Below are 24,514 nucleotides of genomic sequence, written 5' to 3' on the forward strand. Positions count from 1 at the left end.
TTGTAAACCAGCCAAATAAAGAAGTGCTCACAGACTAGAATTAACACTCAAAAGGAGAAATCCCACAAATCAAGAGTAAATCACTAGCCAAGTAGTTTGGGGTGAAAAAAAAACAACACCGGACATTTAGGAGATAGTAAAAACTGCCGATGCTGGAGTCAGTATGGAGCTGGAGGAGCACAGCAGGCCAGGCAGCATCAAAGGAGCAGGAAAGTTGACGTTTCGGGTCAGGATCCTTCTTCAGAAAATGGACATTTGTTGCAGCACTGGTAACAGCTAGTCCTCCAGGAGGTATCCAGGTCAGTCATCAACATTACATTCCTGCCACTTTGAGGAGCCAAACAAGTGTTACTTCACACATCAGATGTCTGGAGAAAAAAAATGACAACATCTGTTCAGGAAATATTTCCAGTAGCAGTCACGTGTTCACCAGCACATACCTTTGGAAGTTTCAGAGTGTAGGTTACATACATGGCAATGTAGGTCTGAGAGAGGTTGATGATCAGTCGAGTGCACATATACACAAATGCCACCTTTCAAACAAACAGAGGTTTGTCAAACAAAAGTTGTTTAGGTCACCTGTAAGCACACTCAGGTAATTGCTTAAAAAGTAACACACAAAAGTAGTACAAAACTAATTATCACTCATACTAACATTTTGTGCTTGGTCTGCTGCAACCCTCTGGCAAAAACCCAAAGCAAATAAGGAGGTACTGTATCCTGAAAATTCAGGAACAACGTGAAGTTCAACTTCAGAGCAGAACTGCATTTTGATTACACCTTTCCCCTGTACTCACCCAGTGACTTGTTTGCATGGGTTTGCCATCAGCAATGCTAACTGATATTCTAATATTTACACCACTATTAAACACCCATCTTTATCATCCCTCTATCATCAGTTTTTTTGCTGTAAGCATCCTTTGTTCCATTCCTACCCCTTAGTCAACAGCTTAAAAATCACTTTACACTCCCTTTCAATTCTAAACAGTGTTACGGAGGGGAAATGGCCAATCCACTCTAATCGTTAAACCAAAACACAAAGCCTCAATCTGTTAATGGGAATAGGGATGCCCTCTAAAATTTACCCCCGAAACACCCAAAGAAGCTCACCTTTCCCCTTGTAATCTATTAAAAGAATGGTTAAAAAAAAGAAAGAGATTCCCTAATCTCCACTTCACAAGTAACAAACAATTTAACCCTAACAATGAACAAATTAATAGAATTACTAAATCCAACAATTCCCCCACTTCCAACTGCTTCCTAACTGTTCTAAATTCTACTGGAATACTGTTCAAATAAACACATGCCCCACTTAATAAACCCAATTGATAAGAAAGAATGAATTATAACTTAATCTCTCCAATTTCGCACAGACTGTCTTCGGGAATATTGTCATCTCCACTCTCTTCAAATGCCTTTCTTCCACTAATTCTGCTGTCAGGAATGTTTTCTCTAATTTATTCAATGAGGACTGAGCTAAAATACCGTGGTACCTTTAATTATTTGGGCCGATAGCTGGATGTGCCGGAGGGCTCTGATTTTCCAAATGTCCTCATCTTATGTACGTGTAGTGACAAATACTTATTATGACGACTGGTTTCAGGTTGTCAATACCAACTCAATTGGCTTTCTGTATCTAGGTATTTGGCTTAAATTAATTGGCCAATTCAAACTAGTCAAAACAAGCCTAATGTACGAATTAACAAAGCCACTTGTTACATGTTTGCATTTTAGAACTGTCTGTACTATTCCCCATCTGCTCACAGACCTCTTCTATTTAACTGTAAGCTTAAAAACACATTACCTCTGAAAAAGGACCACACTTTGCTTTTTACTTCATGATTATTCTACCCAGCTTCGTAACAAGAGTTATTGGACTCAATATTAACTGTTTATCTCTGCACAGATACTGCCAGATTTGAGATTTCAGTTTTTTTTGGATACAAAATGACAATTCTGATGCATTGGAGTGTAAAAAAGGGAAGAACACGAGACCAAATACATTTCAGAAGAAACAACTTACAGCAATTGAAATACAGTGGGAAAGAGAGAGAGAGGGGATCGAAAGGGGTAATAAACAGTACAGCCAAGAGCAACAAATCCTTTCACCATTTACAGGGATCTACAAAAATGAAAAGAACTACACGAGTCTGAGCATACATCGTGTGTTCACTTAAAGAAGGCTGGACTAATTCTGGTATAATCTGTAATGCCAGAGCCAATTTCTCCATGTTTAACAAAGTACACAACTTGTTAGGACAATCCTAATAGGGCCCTCAGTGATCTTTGATTTCAACTGAGGGTTCTGCTCATATAATAAAGTCAATAATTACTAAATGATAAGCAAGGATTTAAAACGATTGAACCCATGATGAGTGCATGTAAGGGCCCATTTTTACTCACTGAATTGACATGCCTGCCTTCAATTTTAATGTTTTAGGTTTCATTGGAGTTTTGAAAGAAGCAATGACCAATTCCAGTGGTATCCAAAGATACTGGTTCAAGGACTGGCATCAAATTGAACGACCTGTACTGTGCTAAAAGGCATCTATGACAAAATGTTCAAATTCAACAGGATTACAGGCAAGTTAAACTTGGCTGAATTTCTGCCATTTATACTTCTTCCCTTCGCAACACAGATCCATTCCAAAACTGGACTGAAAAATGGCAGGTGTTTAATGACTAGTCAGCTCCAAAGTTTCATCCTGCCACTACAAATACAATGCATAATCTTAAGATGGAGATGTCTGCGCACTGTTGAGATACAAATCTAATATTGCAATAGGATATTAAAGTATATGGAGCAAAGTTCAGTAACTGGGGGACAGATACAGAGCTGGCATGATCCAACTGTTGGGTGATTAGCTGAACATCACGGTCTTGGAGGAATATCAATGCTGCCTCAAAACATTGTTTACACAAGATGCTTCAGTTTGGATTAATGCCACTCGTTAAAATTTTAGTTAGGGTTCCTCAGGACCAAACCATCTTCAACTACAATGACCTTCTCTCCATCAGGTGATCAGGAGTAGGGATAATCTTGTGCAATTGTCAGTGAACATCACCATTCACGACTCCTCAAAATAGCGAAACAGACCAGAATCAAACACCACAAAATGGGGACAGCATCCATACTTGGGCTGATAAGCAGCCAATAACAGGTGGATGGCACAAGTAGCAGGCAGCAATTTCCAAGAGAATACCGCTACTATTGTCCCTTGACATTCAATAGTGTTACCATCACTGAATCCCCCACTAACATCCTATTGACCATCCTATGACAAAATTTAAAGACTTTGCCTTGTTCTATATAAAGTGTTAAGGTGCCTGAAGGGAGGTCACGTACAGTAATATTTTGGAGACACCATTATGGAGAAACCATCAGAAAAATAAAAGCCGAATCCCTTTAGTTTTCTCCTTTTTCAGGAGAAACAGCAGGATCTTCTGCAGAATGCAGTAAGTCAATGCAGCTCGCCACTTAATCGTCCTGATCTCTGCGCTTTCTAGTAGGAAAAGCTCAAAAGGGAGATGCTTTGATCAGGAACTCAATGAATCAGAGGAAATATGCCCTTTCTGCATTGTTGGGAGTTGGACATTGAAGGAAAATTTGACATCCTCTGTACAGTTTCTAAAACATACTCCACTGCTGCTCAACAAGTTTTATAAATTCAAGTGCCTATTGTTCACAACATTTTAATATGGATGGGAATTATTTTGCCCAGTCAACTTAAATGGCTATTACAAAATCATTTTTTCTAGATTAGTTTTTGAAATTTAATCCTAAAATCCCCTCTAAAATCAATTTATGCTTTTGATGGTGTCAAAATCGCCAACATCCAAAATGATCACATCCTTTGACACAGCTTTGCATTATACCACAAATGTATTTTCTCAAAGTTCCTGCGGAGCTACTGAACCAGAACTCCATAACCATCATGCACAATTAACAGAAGACAGGACCAATGGCACTTGTAGCACTAAAAGAGATCACATCCCTTTCCTCATCGATTAAATATTTGAAGAGCAAGATGCAAATTATCTCTAAATAAAATTGCAATCGATGGGAAGAATGGGGAAAAATTGCTGTCACAACACTAAGAGGTTACATGATGCATAAATGAGGGGAAAAAAACAGAAGGAGCTTTTGGAACAGTGGAGAGGGTAACCAAAATGGGAAAAGGCTCCTGCACGTTCTAAGATGAATCTCACCATAGCTCAACATAATTTAAGGTCTGATTGGTTACTACATCCTCCTTACTGGTGAGAGATCTATAGGGCCTGGTTGGTCTAATGGGGTAGAGGAAAACTCTCTCCCATAGTCCAATGAGAAGAGGCACTTATCTTAAAGTGGATGTAGTTTATTGTTTAATAGCAGCTAGGTAAGAGGAGTTATGCTGGCAAAATATAGTTGCTGAAACCACATCAGGTCTCACTTCAAGATCTAAAGTTGTTCGTTCACAAGTCCATGTGACAATCATGCAAGGGCAATGTTGAGCAATGCATTAAGCATTAATCCTTTCAGATCCTTACATCCTTCTACAACAGTGCAGTGCCTAAACAATGCTGCACATCGGTTAGGTTGAACAGCCAGTTTTTGGCCTGTAGACCCTTTGCCTAAAGTAAGAGAATGCCATCCCCTGGCACCAAATAAAATGCAGTTTTATTTTAATTCTAGCAATTACAATCTGTACTTTCAACACTCCCTTATTGAAGGGAGCATGTAGTCATCATAATTTTGTGCCTACTGACCAACCTTCTAATTTTTCCTTACTTCATGGGATAGTGTCTGCGATAGCACATCACTTACATGATAGAAAGATGCTTCCTTCAACCAATGTTTCCACTGCAGCAATGGCTGGCCATGGCTCTTCTTGGAACCATCGATGAGTGGCGTCTGTTCAGTGACAGCACGTTCCTCTTCATTTTTCACCTCCTCACGTGTTCCAATATGAAACACCAAAGAAGATACAAACCCAATGCCAATAACAATCAGAGCCAATGTCTGCAAACAAGAGGTTTGAGTAGCCATCAGTAAAGAATCCCTCTACCAACATGACCTTCCGGCCCTCAAAGTTCACAATGAAACAAAAACCAAAATCCATTAAAAAAAGACAGAAGGATGAAAATAAAACGTGGTTGTGATAGTTGTATCCAATCAGTATTTACAAATTCAAAATTAAAATCAATGGATATCCATCTCCTTGATCAGTTTGGTCCAAAACTGCACTATCTCCATTTAAAAATGGAGAAATAGTGAAGCTCCCTTCACAGCACTGGATTCCTCTCCAAACATTTCCACAGCACTCACCACTACAACATAGTGTAGGAGGAGAAAGGTGGACGTCAATTTTACAACTCAACAGGATTTTAAAAGAAATTATGCACGCAAGAACAGCTTCCGAAATGACAATTAAATCATGAGGAAAACATTTTAAGAACACCAAAAGGCAAACTTCCTCAATTGCAGTCTAAGGGGGACTAATCCATTCTGAATCACAGACTACCATGAACTACAGTTCCTTTTTAAATAGGAAAAGTAACAGCAACCAAAGAATTCACTTCCCTGTTGAGATATGAAGGTAGAGGACACAGCCAAGCAAAGGCCTGACTTTTATGTTGAGCAAAAGGTTTGTAATTATTTTTAAATCCAAGGCAGGTGGGATTCTAGTCCAGACCTTCTAGAAGAAAGGTGGGGGACACTACCACTACATAAGACCTAGCTGAGATTAAAGTTCTTATTTGTGGCTTGCGTGTTAAGGGAGTTTGGTGGTCTCAGTGTGGTTCCTAGTCAGTTGACTTGGCTGTGCAAAAATTCCCCAGTACCGAACTAATTGGTAGTCACAGAAAAGCCACAGGGCAACTGTTGTGGAGTAGAAAATACCACACTGATGCAACAATTCTTCTGAAGTTTAAAATCGAGTATGCTGGTGATGCAGAGAGAGACAACTGTCTCGTGTGTTATCAGACAGTAGCAAGTCTGCAACAGTCCATTAAGATGATCTTATGGCAGGAGTAGGGTACATTTTCAAATCAGTGTTGGCCTCATACCACAAGCACCAACAAAATCTCCAATAAGAGGTTTAAAAACAGAAGTTATTGGAAAAGCTCAGCAGGTCTGGCAGCATCCGTGAAGAAAAAGAAAATAATCAATGTTTTGGGTTCGGTGACCCTTCCTCAGAACAGGACCCGAAAAGTTAACTGGGTTTTTTCTTCACAGATGCTGCCAGACCTGCTGAGCTTTTCCAGCAACTTCTGCTTTTGTTCCTGATTTACAGCATCCACAGTTCTTTTGGTTTTTATTCGATAAAGGTTTGTTCTGACAGATTAGCACTAAAATACTTCACCTCATTTGTCAGCCTGAGGAACATCAAAAGAGTGGAAAGTGACTGTCATATGTATCATCAGGTCAAAAGGGGCAGAGTGCAGCATCAGGGAGCTATAGCAAAACTGAAGCAAGCAGACTCTAGGGTGGGGTTTGGGAAGACGACCCAGGAAGGTGGGGGGATTGAAAAGCAGGAGAGAAGAGCAATGGGGGATGGCATTGGGGAAAAAAAAAAAAAAAAAAAAAAAGGGACAGAAAGTCAGGGGTGGGGGTGAGGGGAGATGGGGAAGAGAAGAGCGAGGATGGGATAGGGGAGGAGGGAAGAGGGAGAAGAGAAGAGCATACGGGGAGAGAAACAGACTAAAACTGGAAGGTTAGAATTATTCAGAAAAAAAAGAAAAAGAAGGAAATTGCTGGTGACTTTTAAAGAGAAAAAACAAACAGGAATGAAAAAACTAAACTGAACTAGCTTGGATTTTGATGGTGAGCCTCAAATAAGCAAATTAAAATAAAAATAATAAAAAAAAGTTAAATATACCCCCATTAAAGAACTGAAAGAGGCAAAGCAAAGCAATTTATAACAATATCAGAAGCAATTTGAACAAAATGTTCACTAGGATAATTCCTAATTCAAGTGGTTGAGTAATTTAGCATAGACTAAAGACCATCTTATCCAGTGTCTGTTGCTAAATTAGAAAAGACCATTATTCACAGATCAAACCCAGACACAAAAGCTTGCCCATTAGTTCTGATATTACTGCTTTCTACTTAGTCAAAACAGTTGCTGGAAGTGTGTGACTTTCTCCTTTATCTGTCAATGTTTTCAGATTCCCATTCTGTTACATAAGAATCACAAGGGCCATTTAAGCCTCAAGCCTGCTCCACCATTCAATAGGTCCATGGCTGATCTGACATTCCTCACGCCCACTTCCCTGCCCTTTCCTCCTAACACAATTCCCCTATCGATCAAAATTCTACCGCAGCATTCAAATTTACACAAGGACTCTGCCCCAACAGCTCTGTGGCAAGGCGCGCCAAAGACTGGAGCCTCAGATGAAATTCCCCCACAACTCAATCTCAAATTGGCACCCCTTTATTCTGAGATTATGCCTTCTGGTCCTACACATTTCCACGTGGGGGATACATCCTCTCAGCATTTACCCTGTAAAGCCACTTAAGAATCCCATGTTTCAATGAGGTTACCTCATTCTAAAACTCCAGTGAGTAAAATCCCAACCTGTTTAGTCTTTGCTCATAAAAGACAGTCCCTCCATACCAGGGATCATCCTAGTGAACCTTTGCCTCACTGGAGGCAGTTTGGAGAAGGAACAGGAATAGGCCCTTCAGCCTCCTTCAGAAATCTAGATCATGGCTAATCATCGATTACAACACATCCCCATATTATCCCCACACCCCTTGATGTGTTTAGTATCTACTGATTTCTTGAATATACACTGACGACTTCTTTCACAGACCCCTGGGGTAGAAAGTCCCAAAATTTCATCTGCTCCAGTTTAAAAACAAACTTGCCTCATCTCAGTCTTAACTGGCTGGTCCTTCATTCTAAGGCTGTCCTCTCTGGTTCAGACCCCACACAAGCTGGAGAAGAGAAAGGTGGGGTGTCTATGGTAGAGATGGTAGTTGGTCAAGAAGTCAGCCATTCAGAAAAGAGGACAGTTTAGCTGTTGCTTACCCTGAATAAGGGAATATCCTGTTTGCCCAAACTGTTATCAACATCGGGATCCGAATGTGCAGCTTGAAAGTGAAACAGCAACCACGCAATCCCAAAAACTGCTATATTGGCTACAACAGTAAAAGCATTCCTGTGGATACAAATAATATTGGTTTCTACAGGTTAGAATTCTATAGGAGTAAAGATTCAAACTTGTCCTCCTGCAAATATATTCACTGAGCATACTCCTGATCCCTGCATCAGTCAACCTGAACTACGGGGTGGCTCCTGGTGTATGCTGCTGGGCAAGTTTCTTGTGGATGTTATTCCAGCCCAGAGAAAGCAGTACTGCTTCCAAGTGGGTTTCATGCTAAAATAGTTAATATTGGTAGTCAAATTTAAAAAAAGTCTCCTTTTTGTAAAGTATGCATAATGGATACCAGATTATTTCAGACTTCCTGATGCAAGTAACCTCAAATAGGATTTTCTTTTTAAGGGAATAAAGACATGGGGGATGTCAAATATCAAAACACAGACAGGACTGAAATGAACAGAGGGCAACTGTGCACTATATAAACACCAGCGTGGACCAGACAAGCAGAATGGTCTTTTTCTCTGCTGTCCACCCCAATTTCACATCAAAGTAGTACCCCTGTGACAGAGGGTCTAGGGAACTTCATTTTCATTTGTATAGTTATTTTCATGTTTCTAAATTAATAGCTTATATTTAGAAAATACCCCTAGTACACTGGTTAACTGTTCAAAATCTTATTCAGAATACTCCCCTGACAACTCTAATATCATTCTCAAGCATCCTCTCAGCCATTATGGTAAAGCTAATGATTGATCAGTATCCTTCCCTTTATTCCCAAGATAACTATGGAATATTTCCCAGTGACATCTAGGCCTCACTGCTTGGATTCTTGTTAATTCCTCAATTACAAAAGCAAAGAGCAGCCTGAATGTGCGGTCTCACTTCCACAGCTATTGTCTGGTAAATCAGAACAGTTAACTTGGTTTTAACTAACGTTGGTGACCGGCAATTTAAACTGACAGCAAAAGTCAAAATTTTAAAACTTTTGTTCAGGTGGGAAATCTACCGACGATGTAGATTGTGGTTAAAAACAGACACCGCAAGAAAAAAAAAGAAGTGTTTGTTTTACCTAAAAGCAGTGAGCTCAACCCTCTCATGGTTGTTCAGAGTAAGCTCTGGTATCAAGGAGAGGTGGGAGATCTGTGTCGCAGCCCACCCAAACTGGAATACGACAATAAACGGAACGAAGTAAATGAGCTCAGCCCACTGTGGAATGTTTTCACTGCCGCCCACTGGAGGGTTAAAAATAAAGGGGAAGGATAGAAGGACACTGATGCTTCCTGTTAAAATAAAAGAGAGGGGTGGTTAGATAGTCCTTTGGCTAATCTTAAAAAAAAAACTGCAGTTTAGCTGAAAACTTGAATGTTAAACGTAGGTTTTACTAAAAAAAAAGTGTAGGAACACGCTGAAAATCTATACCACGTTCAGCTCTCTGCAGAGATGGGTACAGAACTGAACTGATAACTAATTTTTGCTCGGCTTCAGTTATCGCTTGGAGGACAGAAATGAACAGCTTGAACTCTGCTTCTGAAAATGCTTGGGTTTATTTCTAATATGGGAAAAACAGGGTGCACATAGATCAGAAAGAACCAATACCCAGTTTCAACTTCAAAAGGGGGATGCATCTGGGTTGGAGAAAACATATCTGATAGACTAGTGGCTAATTATATTTTTAAATGCTTCCTTTCGGGGAGGAAGAAGAGTTTAAAGAATAATGGTGCTCACCACTAACGTTTTCTTCAATGCTTTTCGTGTTATATAGTGACAATCCAATGCCAATTGTGTTTTACCATTTTGCTGCCTTGTGCTCCAATAATTACAAGTTACGTCAATTTTCAATTGGGCTCAAGTCATGTAAGGATCCAGAGAACCCATGATCAATGACAAGAATTTCCTGGATGGATACACTCATTAGTGAGTGATGGCCTCATTCCAAAACACTTGTTCAACAACCTTCAAAGAAGAGCTATTTCTTCTGCACAGCTCAGCGTCACTGAGAACCTGGTGAACAATTATTTTCTGCTGGCTAAAAACTGCAGAGCAGATCTGTTTATCAACAGTCCACACAGGAGAAACAAAAGACAATGTAAGCAATTAAAAAAAGGTCTTGTGTAACTTTCACATTAGACAAGATTGCTGGTGACATTGATGTCAACAAAGTACATACAAGTCACGCACCATCCTGATTGGATCATGTGTCACCATTTCTTTATGGTTTTTGGATCAATGTCCTGGAATTTCACAATGTACCATTGTGGTAGAGTCAGCATGTGACTTGTATCAATTCAAGGACTCCATTACCACCTTCAAGTCAAGTCAACACCAGTTGGACAATAAAGACGGTACTTTGATGATGCTTTCAATTGTAAACTTAATTTTACAGTTAGAGAATAGCAATGGAGAGAAACATCAGATCCAAGTCATGGGAACACAACTTAAGAAATAAGAATACAGCTAATGCATTTTAGTCTGTATACTAACAACCTTACAAAATAAACCTACACCTAAATCCATTTGCCCATTCCCCTTCTCACTAGCTAGCCAAAGCTACTATTTTTATGCTGTCAACCAGTTTGGATGTTGCATTCTTGTTGCCTCAAGACAAATTGCAAGTATTGAGAGCTACTTTTGAAGAAATGATTACTATTGTAGATAGAGATAAATATTTTAAAATCTGTCCTACACTTTTAAAGGAACACGTTGGCGAAACAAGCCAAGAGTTGCATATTCGTCTGCATTTCATATGCTGGGGACATGTAGTAAAAGACATGCACTATGGCTTTGGCTAGGTGTGCTTTGTTTTAAGTGAGTGTGCACACACAAACATGTATGGGTGGAGGAGTGAAAGAAAAATAAAATGTCTGCATTTGCATTTCTTAAAAAAAAAGGAGAAAAACAAAGTCTCCAGATGTGTTAATGTTCTTTACAGCCAATTTTTGAAACTAGCCAGTGTAAGTGTAGAGAAAGCAGCAACATGGATAAAACTCCACACTATATTCTAAATCACTGAGCTAGAAGACTAAGAGACACCAAAATATGCAATTGAACTGCCCAATAGAAACAGTGGCTGCATCAGAGGCATTTTGTTCCTGTTAGAGTGAAAGGTGAGGCTGGTAAGACTAAGGAACAATGGATCAATAAAGATAGAGGTTCTAGTCAAGAATAAAAAGAAAGAATTTTATTTTTAGATATAGACAACTTGATTCAATTGAATTTCTTAAATTAATTAGTATAGGGGCATTCTGGAGAAAGAAATCAGGAAAGCAAAGAGGGCATGAGATAGTGATGTCAGATAAGGTTGAGAATAATCCAAAGAGATGCTACAAATACATTAAGAACAAGAGGGTAACTAGAGAGAGGGTAGGGCCTCTTAAAAAGAGCAAGGTCATCTTTGTGTTGAACCCCAGGAGGAGATGGGAGAGATATTAAATGAATATTTCATGTCAGTTTTTACTGTGGAGAAAGAAAGAGTCTAGAGAATGCAGAGAAATAAACTGTTTCAAAATAAACAAACAGTTCACATTACAGAAGAGAACGTTCAGGAGGTCTTACAGAATATAAGAAAGTGAATAAATCTGGGACCTAATCTAATGTATCCCAGAACGTTCTGGTATACAAGACAGGAAGTTACGAGACTCCTTGCAGAAATGTTGGCATCATCTATAACTGCAGGTGAGGTGCTTGATTACTGGAGGGTGGCTAACGTTGTACCTTTAAGAAAGGTTGTAAGGGAAACTGGGGAACGATAGACCAGAGTGACTTCAGTTGTGGATAAATTGTTGGAGGGGGTGATTGTAAAAGATAGGATTTATAGACATTTAGAGAGGCAAAAATTGATTAGGGGTAGTCAGCATGGTTTTGTGCAAGGAAAATCATGTCTCACAAACTTGATTGAGTTTTCTTTTGAGGAAATCACCAAAAAGATTGATGATGGCAGAGCAGTCGACGTTGTTTATTTGGATTTCAGTAAAGCCTTCGACAAGGTTCTGTGGTAGCCTAATTAGTAAAGTTAGGTCACATGGTATTCAGGGTGAGCTTGCCGATTGGATACATAATTGGCTTAATGGCAGGAGACAGAGTAATGTTAGGGGGTGTTGGTTTTCAGATTGGAGGCCTGTGACCAGCAGTGTTCCACAGGGACCAGTTTTGGGTCCTCGTTTGTCTGTCATTTTTATATAAACGATTTGGAGAACATAGAAGGAATAAAGTTAGTAAGCTTGCGGATGACAAAGTTGGTGACATTAGACAGTGAAGACGGTTTTCTAAGATTATAAAGGGATCCTGATCAAATGGTTCAATGCGCTGAAAAATGGCAGATGGAGTTCAATCTGGATAAGTGCAAGGTATTGCATTTTGGTACAAACAAACAAGGATAGGACTTATACAATTAATGATAGGGCCTTGGGTAGTGTTGTAGAACAGAAGGATCTAGGGGTGCAGGTATAATTCTTTAAGTTGGGTGGTTAAAAATGTTTGGCATGCTTGCCTTCATTGCTCAGTCCTTTGCATATAGGAGTTGGAAGGTCATATTGAGGTTGTGAAGGACATCAGTGAGGCCTCTTCTGGAATACTATTCAGTTCTAGTCAGTTATAGGAAGGAAATTATCAAGCTGGAGAGGGTTCAGAAGAAGTTTGCCAAAATGTTGCCGAGTAGGGAAAGTTGAGTTATAAGGAAAGGCTGGGACTTCCCCGCCCCAACCCCTTTCCCTAAATGGAGCCTAGGAGGTTGGCATGTGACCTGAGAAATTTATAAAATAATGAGGGGTATAGATAGAGTTAATGATAATTGTTTTTTCCCTAGGATGGGGGATTTGAAGACTAGGGGGCACAGTTTTAAAGATGATGAGAGAGACATTTAAAAAAAATGGCGTTTTTTAAAAAAAGAAAAAAAAAGTTGGTGGTTCACATGTGGAATGAACTTCCTGAGAAAGTGGTACACAATTACGTTTAAAAGACACTTGGATAGATACATGGATAGGAAAGGTTTGGAGGAATATGGGCTAGGAGCAGGCAGGTAGGACTAGTTTGAGATTATGTTCGGCATGGTTTGGTTGGACCGAAGGGTCTGTTTCTGTGCTGTATGACAATGTCCTTATTTTAACAGGAAACTCATTAGATGGAGCACATTATACTCATGCAAGATAGACAATTACTCAACAAGAAACTAATATTCAGTGCAAAACTCTCCTGCCAAGTTTGAAATTCTGGCATGAATTAAACACATCGCATTGAGAAAAAACTGCAGATGCTGGAAGTCAGAAAAAACAGAAGTTGCTGGAAAAAATAGGCAGGTCTGGCAGCATCTATGGAGAGAAAGCTGAATTAACATTTTGGGTCCAGCATTCTGAAGTGTCATCACTGGAATGGATTGGTTAACACTCTCCCCACAGGTGCTACCAGACCTGCTGAGTTGTTCTAGCAATTTCTGACATTGCATCTTTACCGGTTGTAAGTTGGTAGCACTTGAACTTTGTCTGCTTGCTGTTAAATCTGTGTTTATCCCTGAAATAGCAATAATGCAAATACCTAGTTGCAAGCCTAAGTTTCCTGTTTGCACCATAGCATTACCTGATTCTACTTCTACTTCGGCTCATCTATTGTCAAAACCCTCAACGCTTTAGCCACCTCTACGTCAGACTATCAAGTACACTCCTAGCCAGTGTCTCATTCTACTCTCCACAATCTTGATATCATTCAAAGCTCTGCTGGTGGTGTCCTAGCCCACGTGGCGTCCCCAGTTGTCCGTCCTCTCTGCTTATCAATTTACAATGGCTCCCAAGCAGCCCAGATCCAAAATTCACATCCTTGTTTGTTTTCAACTCCCTCCATTTTCGCCCACATTGTCTTCTTCTGTTTTAATATTTTTACCAGCTCCATAACCCTCCAAAATATCTGCACTTCCCCAGTGTTGAAAATGCAGATTGGAGAGAATATCTCCATCATTGAAGGTCATACCCTCAGCTCAAAAATCACTTCCTAAACTTCATCTCACTTGTCCTTCTACGATACTCCTCAAAAATTTACTTTTTCAACTAAACCTTTGACCGGTGGCTCAAACCTATTTTTTGTTGTATAAAGCAAGAAAAAGATACTTCAAACATGATGTTAGAAAGCACTACACAAATATAAAACCAAAATGTTATTTTAGTTAGTCTGAAGTGGTTTAGACAATAAACCAACATGAAACCCCAACTAATCCTTTTCTCCTAAAGAGTAGAATTTGGCTGTTCAACAATCAAAGCAGGAGTAGACTTCAAAGACAACTGGCCAGAATTCAGGCATTTGAAGGGAAGAGAGAGATGATATTTCAGAAACTGAGTATCTGTAGCAAGTTCAATATGCAACAACTGCTTTCCATAATTAACAATTCCCAATGACTTCAGTTTTCCAGCAAGCACTTACCACAGTGAGATCAAAAGGTTACTATGCAAAATGGGGACAGCAAAAAGAGGAGAAAGAGGGAGACACACATTAGCAGGTTATAGAGAGTTGGCTGGATATTAGGGTGCAGAGGGGTGCCCATGAAATGGGTAAATTTAAACTGGCAGGATGGGAAGGTAAGTGTTTCACAGGGGATTAGTATTGAGACTCAACCATACTTTTCTAAAAAAAAAGTGACTTCGATGAAGTAACCCAAATGCATGGTATTACATTTTCAGATGAAACCAAGATAGGGTGGAAAGCCAAATGTGAAGAGGACACTAGTCTGCAAAAAAAAAGGTACACAGACAGGCACACTATGAATGCCTTCTCTAAACAGCTATTGCTTACTTAGCTGATATTTGGAATGGGGGTAGGGATGTTTTAATTAAATAGTGTTCACAGGCTCTGGCCATCACTGCTTAGGCCAGCATTTATTGCCCATCACTAAATGCCCTGTTACTATGCAAATTGTTAGGCTAATTGAGAAGGCTGCTAGGAATCAACCTCATCTATGGGTCGAGAGTCACAGGTAGGCCAAACTAGATAAAGGTAGCAGATTTCCTCCCTTGGAGGACATTAGTGAACCAGTTTTTTTTTTTTAAAATAGATGTGTATGGTTTCCATTAGGCTAGCTGTCCCAGATTGATTATTGAATTCAAAACTTCACCATCTACCATGGTGGGATTTGAACCCACAGCCCTACAACATTAGCCAAGGGTTCTGGGTTATTGACCCATGATATTACCTCTATTAAATGAAGAATAACTGTACAGGCTGGGTCTACATCAACTGGAGTTTAGAAAAGTCTTGAGTGGTCTTACTGAAATGCAATTTCTTGAGGACTTGACAGGGTAGATGCTTAGAAAATGTTATTTGCTTGTGGGAGAGGACACTTTAAAAAATAAAGGGGTCACCCATTTGAGAGAGGACAGCAGAGGCTGATTAGTTAAATGCTTTTCAGGTAGAGGCAAAATGGATTCTCGATGAACAAGGAAGTCAAAGGTTACTGCAAGTAGGCTGGAATGTAAAGTTTAGGCCACATCAGATCAGCCACGACTTTGTCGAATGGCAGAATAGACCGAAGGGGCTGGATGGTCTCGTCCTGCTGCTCACAGTTCAAAAGCATTTGTGACCTTCTATTCCATAGATGTGTTATTTGTCTTCCAACTGGTTTTAACCAAAAATCAACTGATAACAGGCAAAAAAACAGATGAACGTATGGAAGCCATTAAATCCTCCCCAATTTCAGCAGTAGTTGTAGGGGTGATTTTCACACCCAACTTGTTAAGACATACAGAAAACACCATTTTTAGTGAAAGCATTATGCGGCTGACAGCAAGTGCTTTAAAATTTATTTCACTCAGCATTTACCAACTGAGGTGATAGTATCGTGATACTGAGCTATACAGATCAGAAAAGCTCCAGGGTCAAAGCATATGCTAAATTAACTAATCCCCGATTGCACAACATAGGTCAATGTTATTGCTGAGATAACAGCAATTGTACAACAATCTGAACATAGGCCACAGCAGGGAGAAGAGTCAATACGATTGTTCTAGGAGACTTTAAAGAAGAGACAACACAGAGCTCTTTCAAGAAGTCCACAAAGTATGACTGCATCTCATTTTAAAAAAATAAATGGGATAGTCATTTGCAGGAATTAGAACAAAAGAATTTGGGACCAAGACTCCATGCCTTTAGAGGGAGTTGAGCACCACAGGGGGAAAGAGTGCTTTCTCTCTCTTTTCAGCAGAGGGGCAGCACAATGGTTAGCACCGCTGCCTCAGTGCCAGGGACCTAGGTTCAATTCCAGCCTTGGATAACTACCTGTCTGGAGTTGGCACATTCTCCCTGTGACTGCAGGGATATTTCCACCCACCTGTCCCCACCCCACCCTGCCCAACCACAGTCCAAAGATGTGTAGCTAAGGCAGATTGGCATTGCTAAATTGCCACATTGTGTCCAGGGATTTGTAAGTACAGGGTGATAGGGATTGCACGAGGGGTGTTCGGGTGGGATGCTCTTTGGAGGGTTGGTACAGACTGGATGGGCCAAATGGCCTCTATATGCCCTGTAGGGATTCAATGATCCTAACTCCGCTTTGATTTAGCCCCTTCCCAGTCTCCCTGCATGTTCCTCACCTTTGACAGTTTGCACTTTCCTTAATTGGGCTTTGTATGCAAGTTATTCAATCCAAAACACGTGATTTACTGGTGACAGTTATTAGATGAAAAAAAATCCATGGCTGATTTGGAGATGGAACAGAAGAAATGTTCAGTAGTAAGAGAACTTCTGGATATAAAAGAAGAAGAAAGAAGGAGAAGCAAAGAATTTGGGCAGGCATCAAGGCAGGAGGTTACAAAGATCACGGGGGAAGTTAAGGAAAGGGATCTGCAGACAAATTTCAACTTTGCATATTGCAAGCAGGGAGCCAGTGGAAGTCCAATGATAAGGGTGCTGCAAGACAGAGCACGTTACAAAAATTGGGAAATGCAACCTTCCAAGGCCTTTGAAGAAAGAGGAAGTTATCTACCAATATTCAAAAGGAAGCAGAAACAGAACAAGCAACAACAACAACAGCTATGTATTCTGAACATCCCAAGCTCAGTGAAAAACCCTTACCTCTGTATAGGTTCTCTGCTTGCAGTCAAGGTCATAGCGAACTTCTACCTTCCAGGAAACACCTGCAATATCATGTGTTTGCGCTCCAATGATCTGACTGTTGTATGGACTTCAGCAATATAAAAAGAGTGTGGTACTTCCTGAAGTATCTGCTTAAGATACCCAGAAAGAGTAACCAGGAAGATAATTTCTCCCTGACTGAGGAATAATAGCTCATCCTCAAGTGAAAAGTCTCACAATATGGAACCTTCAGATATTATCAGCATGTAAAGAACAGCATATAAACCCAACATTTGTTTCTTGATAACAGCGTGGAGCTGGAGGAACACAGCAGGCCAGGCAGCATCAGAGGAGCTGGAAAGCTGACGTTTTAGGGTCAGGACCCTTCAGATTATGTTTTTTTTTTAAAAAAAAAATGAAGTGTTTCTACTGTATACAAAACAACTCCAAGCAAAAGCCATAATCCATTTCCCTCCTCTGTCCAGTTTGATTTGGCAAAAAAAAAGTTACAAAATTACTTTTCTGGTTGAAACCTTTCATTAAGGAACACTTAAAATTTGTTTAAAAATTGATGAGGAAACATACTACTTAGCAAATACATACACACTAACTTCTTCTGCAGTATTTATCAGAGACTCTCAATCCATAGCCATTGCTCAGACACCCACCTCCAAAACAAAAAGCAGACTGAGAAAGTTACAAAATATCTATCAAAGTTCTGCAATTTCTAACACCTTCAAACCACCCCCCAATTGGCTCAGTTCTTACTAACTTCTGACCAGTTGCCAGGTACTTGACTAGCTTGTTGACCCCTCTCCTCTTACAAGATAGCAATTCATTTACAAAAAGTTCAATGATAAAACTAAACAGGGGACAATATTTTAAAATATGCATTTCACTGCTTTAGATCTAATCAATCCACAACCAGTCTCCCAACATGTCCATCTGTACTGGGATGGCATAAGACAGTTAATTTGAATCTATTAATGTTATCTGCAATTAAAAAGTTTGAAATCATTCAATGCTCTGATAAATACATCACTACTTCCTTCACAATTCTGAAAATTTTGGTCTCATCTTGTACATGACCTGAGCAGACGTGCACGCTGTGGTCAAAGATGCCGCCTTTTTTGGCAGCATTGGTACTCAGCACCAGAAACAAGTTTCATAAAGGCATTTAATGTACAACTAAATTTATGCAGAAAACAACATTGTCAAGGAGAGGGTGAAGGGGGCCCAATGAATGGCTGAGTAATCTCAGAAGCAAAAACATTGAAAAAATCCTCATTTGTAGAAACTCCAATACCATGCCTATTGCATACACAAAATTACACCAAGTGGTACAATGTGGAAGATATTGTTGTTGCCAAGAACGGAATCAATGGATTTTTAATTGTTCATCTTTTGAAAAAGTCATCAGCCAAGAAATTCTGAAGGAACTCAAAGAATAAAAAAAGATAAGTTCAACTTTAAAGTAGCATACCGCCTCCTTCAGTTGGAAAGCCCCAGTAAAACCACATTCAGCCCACAATGTCAGATAAATGTCTGAAATTCCCCGGCAACATTTTTTTTTTTTTTTTTTTAAAACGAGAAAAGAGAAAGCAAGATATTGTGGATACTGGAAAACTGAAATTAACAGTGTCAGATAAACTCAGTGGGTCTGACAGCATCTGAGGAGCAGGAAAGAAAATTGATGTGAAGTCCAAAAGGACTTCAGTTCTGGCTGCCTCAAGTACAAGGCAGCCAATCTCGGAGAGGAGTCATATCAGGCTTGAAGTGTTTATGTTTCCCTCTCCATAACTACTGCCACATCTGCAGAGTTCTTCCAGCATTTTCTGCATTTGATATCATTTTAAAATTTCTTATTCCTACGTTCATCTTCTGCCATAATAGGTCTTCAATTCCACCACACCACTCCATCTCTAGTCTCCTCCAGTCCCAATCCTTCCTACAGTGCAGCTCCTACTCTGGCCTATTGCAGATCCCCCAACTTCACTTGCAGGCATGCCTTCCATTGCCTAGGCTCCCAGCTCAAATTATCTCCCCAAACCCCCTTTGCCCCAGCCTCCAGCTCAGTCCTTGAAAGCCTGCTTTGAGAAAAAGTTTGAACATCTTTTGTAATATCTCCTTCTCTAGCCTGGCGTCACATAATTTAAAAATCGATCTTCAAGTGCCACGATACACTTTCCAACAGAAAAAAGGCTACATTAATACAGGCTGTTGTTGGTGGTTAGAGTCCTGGGCAATAAAAACCACAGTTTTAGAAAAAAAAGACAAAGACAAAAAGTTGAATTTGCAGACTCAATAGAAATTGTGTTAGTTCAGACCCTCAGATTCCACAATTTCCAGTCACAGTACAGCTCACAGTAAACCACACAAGAACTCTACACCATTACCCACATTTTAAAAACAGACAGCATGTAATTCTTACTTTAACTTCTGCAATGTTTTCTTCTGCTATTGAGGCAGCTTTAATATTTGCAAGGAGTGGCAGAAGGTTCGAGTTTCCCAACTCTAAGAGAATAGTGTTGTTTATTAGTTCCACTTAAAGCTTATTAATATTCCCATTTACCAGAACAGCTACCATTAACAGCATACTTTGCTGAGGTCCTTAACACAGATGGGCATCGTTTTGAAGACCTAGCTTTGATGTCAACGGGCAATCATAAATGGAAAGTGTGAATTTAATCTGTTTCAAGAAATAGGCATCTTGAAACAAAAAGGATAGGTATGAAGGGAGTGGTGAGAATAAGTATGCAAGCAAGTTACAAAAACAACTTTTCTATTTATATTGCTGGCTAGATGTGTGAAACCTTAAATCTATCCTAGCTCTATCCGCACTGAGAAAAGATGGTCACGTTCTCTTGTGCCTCAGCTAAGTTTAAAAACTCTACCAATGTCCATCCCCAACCCTCAAGCATTTCCAATATTAAGACTGCCTGCTTACTGTTTCCTAGATTATATTCAAGATGCTAAAAGAATACACCAGATAGCCTTCAGGTTTAAATCAGTCACCAGAGCATTATCAGATCTTAAAATGGCCAGAGATGACCTGTACCAGTCATATTAAAGAAGTTAAATTACAGAAGAAGTAGAATTGCAAGCAGACCCCAGGCTGTGTCATCTGCAAATACAAAATAAAAAAAATCCAGGGGGAGAAAGAACAAGATAACATACCCTGGTATACCTTTTTTTGGCAGAAGATAAATTAATACAAGTTGTGCAACTCAAAACATTAATGACTTTTTCTTCACAAATGCTGCATAGTGGCAGTGATGTGTACCACCTACAAAACCTCACTGCAGTCTTTCAGACTCCATCAGCAACTTCCAAATCCTGGGACAAGGGCAGCAGATGCATGAGCATACCACCAACTGCAAGTTCCCCTCCAAGAGGTACACCATCCTGACTTGGAAATATAATCACCATTCCTTCACTGTTGGAAACTTAATTCCAAAAGAATATTGTGGGTGACCCTACACCTGATGGACCCCAGCAATTCAACAAGTCAGTTCATCATCACTTTCACAAGGGCAATTAAGGATGAGCAACAAATACTGACCTTATTGTCACGGACAGAAACCACACGCCCAAGCAGAATGGCCTCCAGCCCAAGCACAGCAGGCCCCCGAGAGGCTCAGCCCATTATTGGACACCCACCTTATACTGGATCTTGCTGGCCAGCAACACTCACATTGCGTGGGTCTACATTGGGCCATGATCAAGACTCAATACATCCCATCCAAGCAGCAGGGACTTAGACCCCAGAGATACCGAAATCACAGGACACAGATTGTTAACTTTCTTCAATTATCCCATATTAGGACAAATCTCTCAAACAAAAAACCCTATCTGCAGCAATACTGAACACCAGGTTCATCAAGCTTTGTCTTAGTTGAAAAATCAGGCTGCTTGATATTACAACCAAACCTGCAAGACTTTCAGAAGAGTTTACAGTTTATTATTGCATGAAATTATTTCAAACAGGAGCAAAATGGTAACTGGGCTAAATTACAAGTCACACCCTCCTCATTGAAGGACAAGTGGTTGGTCACTTTTCATCCTCAAAGATATTTGCCCTGTATTATTTTACTAAGTGTCCAGTTTTTGGGACCAGGGTTCAATGCCCTGCCGGAGACATAAATGTTTGGGGCAGCACATTGGCACAGTGGTTAGCACTGCTGCCTCACAGCGCCAGGGACCCAGGTTCGATTCCATCCTCAGGCGACTGTCCATGTGGAGTTGGCAATTCTTCCCGTGTCTGCGTGGGTTTCCTCTGGGTGCTCCAGTTTCCGCCCACAGTCCAAAGATGTGCAGGCTAGGTGGATTGGCCATGCTAGACTGTCCATAGTGTTCAGGGATGTGTAGATTAGGTGGGTTATAGGGGGATGGGTCTGGGTGGGATGCTCCGAGTGTCAGTGTGGACTTGTTTCCACACTGTAGGGATTCTATCTACCTATCTGTAAGGATGTTTCTCTTCATGGGAAAATCTAGGACCAGAGTGCAGAGTCTCAGAACAAAAAAAAAAAGGGAGCTGGAACAAGACTGAGATCAGGAGAATTTCTTGTCTCACAGGGTTGAGTGCCTTTGGAACTCCTTGCCACAAAGACCAGTGGGGACAGAGTCCTAGTGTTATTTAATGCTGAGATAGACGATTTCCCTAATCAAGAATCCAAGGGCTACAGGGAAAATGCAGGAAAGCAGACATGAGCAATGTTGGATCAGCCACAAGCCTATTGAATGGCAGAGCTGAGCAGACTGACTCCAATTCCTAACAGGGGGAGTCGGCTCCTAGTGGGAAAAACAAAAGGGTTTGAGCATAAGTGGTCATCTGGGACTTTAGTCACTCAGAACATTCAGGACAGCGAAGTGGAAGGATTTACAAAAAGAAACAGAAATCAAAAGCAAATTATAAAGCAGAATGTTTAAGGACTAAAACACAGAAATAATGCTGTAGAAATCAAAACAAGGTCTGTAGGTATACTGTCACATGAATAGTAGTATCAAAAGGTGCCTTTCAGCATTGGATTATAAGAAGGTTTTTAAAACTTTACATGAATAGATCTTTTTCAATCATTTATTCAAAAAATGTGAACATTCCTTTCAAAGTAATATGCCTTAGACTTAATGCGATTTGTCTGAAGACCTGATAAAGATTTTGCAGCTGCCACTGAATTGTGCAATTCATTTATAAAAGGGCATTGCGGTTAAAACACAATTAAAACTGTACACTTCCATGGTTGTTGAAAGTGGAGATTGTGTCAAAGTGAACATCGTGGATTGTATTTGACTTTACATTTCAAAAAAGGTACAATAGCAAAACATCTCTTGTGTTGATAAGTGTACAGCTAGGTTTGTATGTTATAGATCTGATTATATTACAGAAAATAAAACTAAAAAAAAGAATACAGAATAAATAGGCAAGTACTGTATTTGCTTTGTTCTGAAACAAACAATCCTTTCTGTTTCCACAATTCACTTCTTGGGATTGTTCATTTAATTTTGCTATTTGGAATTAGTACTCAATTTTCCTGAGAGCTTAAGTTTTACTTCAAAAATAGGAAACTAAAATGAAGAGGATGAGTATCACAAAATTTAGGACAAGGAGCATGTTTCAGTTAAAGAAACTATTCCATACTGTTTCCGATGTTACTCTGGGTAGATTTCAGTACATTACATACCCCAAAGCAGTCTACAAAAGGGTCCTACTCGTGGCGAGAGAAACAGACAATATACACTGGCAAGAAAGAAACCGAGCTCAGGGATGGAGTTATGCTGAAAAGGGATGGGGAAATTATAGCTGAGCTTGGTAGGTCTGTACGTTCCAGCTAGAGATGGCAATTATGTTTATCAGCTGGGATCCTCCTATTCCATATGTTTGACTATTACACCAGGATCTACAGTTAGTCACTGAATCACTGGGAGATGTTCTTTTTGTTAATATAGATTCTAAACAGGCTGGTCAAAAACTCTCAAGGTGACATTCTATTTGCAGCTTTTATTGACTATAAAAAAATTTAGCCTATTTTTCTAATCAACCTGTTCAGACATGTTATTACACACCTCCAGAGCACATGGCACCCAAATCCAGTCCTCCTGGTCCAGCGGTGGGTACTATCATAGCACCACATACAGCAATCCAAAAATTCTCTGCCTCAGTTCTATCTGATCCCTCGCTATACATAACTTTGGTTTAAATCAAAATATTTGGACATATTATGACTATCACCAGGACAATTGGGTTTGACCCAGGCCCCTGGCCTAGAGGTAAAGACACTATCACCAAACTGAAACAGCCTTTCCCCCTTTAACTGAATAATCAATTAACTATTTAACAGCCATCATGCTTCCCTTTTGACATCAATTTAATTGAATATTTTTCAATAAATGCCTTGGATTGCACAAGAGGCATGTTTATCTTCCTACCTTTTCCTCAAAGCGATTGGTAGAAAATGATCAAGAATAGTAAAAAAGTCTTGCCCAACTTTCTAACATGTCTTTCTATAAAAGTGTAACACATACCCTTAACACGGTCATGAGGTAACTTAGAATCTACAATCAAAACACGAGAATTTTGGTAGAACTGTTGACCTTGTATTCTCACCATGCAGAACTTTCATTCAAGTAACAAGAAATTGTTTAAAAAAAAAAGGTATAAGATGCTAAAGTTTATTATCCAATATCACATTTCTGGATTTGACTTTTTCTTGAAGAGAACAGTTTTTAAAAATAGGATTGTGTAAGCAAATTTGTAAAGGTTTAGAAATTTGCGAGGAGGTACGAGGGCACAGTGGGTGTTGTCCCTATCCAAGCCAGAAGCTTCAGGTTAGAGAGTCCGACTCAAATTTGATGGCCAAGCAAAACACATTAAAAACATGACAAAAGGGGCAGAGTTTGACCCCAGTATCATGTGCTTCTAACATGCTCCAACAGCAGCCAGTAAGGACAGGAAAGCTTCCTGTCTGGCCATGTGACAGACAGTTGGAGTGTATACCATGGCACGCTTCTACAACCTGCACCGAAGCCAGACAACCCACTTTACAAAAGTAGCACAAACAAAACGCAGTGCTTAGAGATATTTTCTATTTCAAATTATCACAACAGGGTCTATCACATCCAAAGGTCCTTCAACAAGGACAGTAAAAAGTGCAAATTAAATCACAACTAACTTCAGTTTGTACAATCTGGACACCAAGACACCAATCAGCTGTACTGACAGGCGAGTCCCTGAGAAAGAAGCTGTTAGTGAGTCTGAGATAGTAGGAACTGCAGATGCTGGAGAATCCGAGACAACAAGGTGCAGGGCTGGATGAACACAGCAGGCCAAGCAGCATCATAGGAGCAGAGAGGCTGACGTTTCGGGAAGGGTCTAGGCCCGAAA

The 24,514-nt window shown here is 40.0% G+C and overlaps 1 protein-coding gene across 2 annotated transcripts in view; it reads right to left on the reverse strand.

Annotated features, from left to right (window-relative positions):
* Positions 1 to 24,514, reverse strand: part of LOC109912503 (major facilitator superfamily domain-containing protein 12) — a 49,918-nt gene that overhangs the window by 19,411 nt on the left and 5,993 nt on the right. The window contains exons 2-5 of one of the 2 annotated variants that reach the window (XM_020511941.2): positions 9,158 to 9,368; positions 8,016 to 8,145; positions 4,808 to 5,002; positions 441 to 533 (exon numbers count right to left, since the gene is read on the reverse strand). In XM_020511941.2, the coding sequence (XP_020367530.1) occupies positions 441 to 533; positions 4,808 to 5,002; positions 8,016 to 8,145; positions 9,158 to 9,368 (629 nt within the window). The remainder of the gene's footprint in view (positions 1 to 440; positions 534 to 4,807; positions 5,003 to 8,015; positions 8,146 to 9,157; positions 9,369 to 24,514) is intronic. The other variant, XM_048614173.1, reaches the window with a different exon arrangement.

Source organism: Rhincodon typus, chromosome 29, assembly GCF_021869965.1.
Source record: "Rhincodon typus isolate 14 chromosome 29, sRhiTyp1.1, whole genome shotgun sequence".
Taxonomy (NCBI): Eukaryota; Metazoa; Chordata; class Chondrichthyes; order Orectolobiformes; family Rhincodontidae; genus Rhincodon; species Rhincodon typus.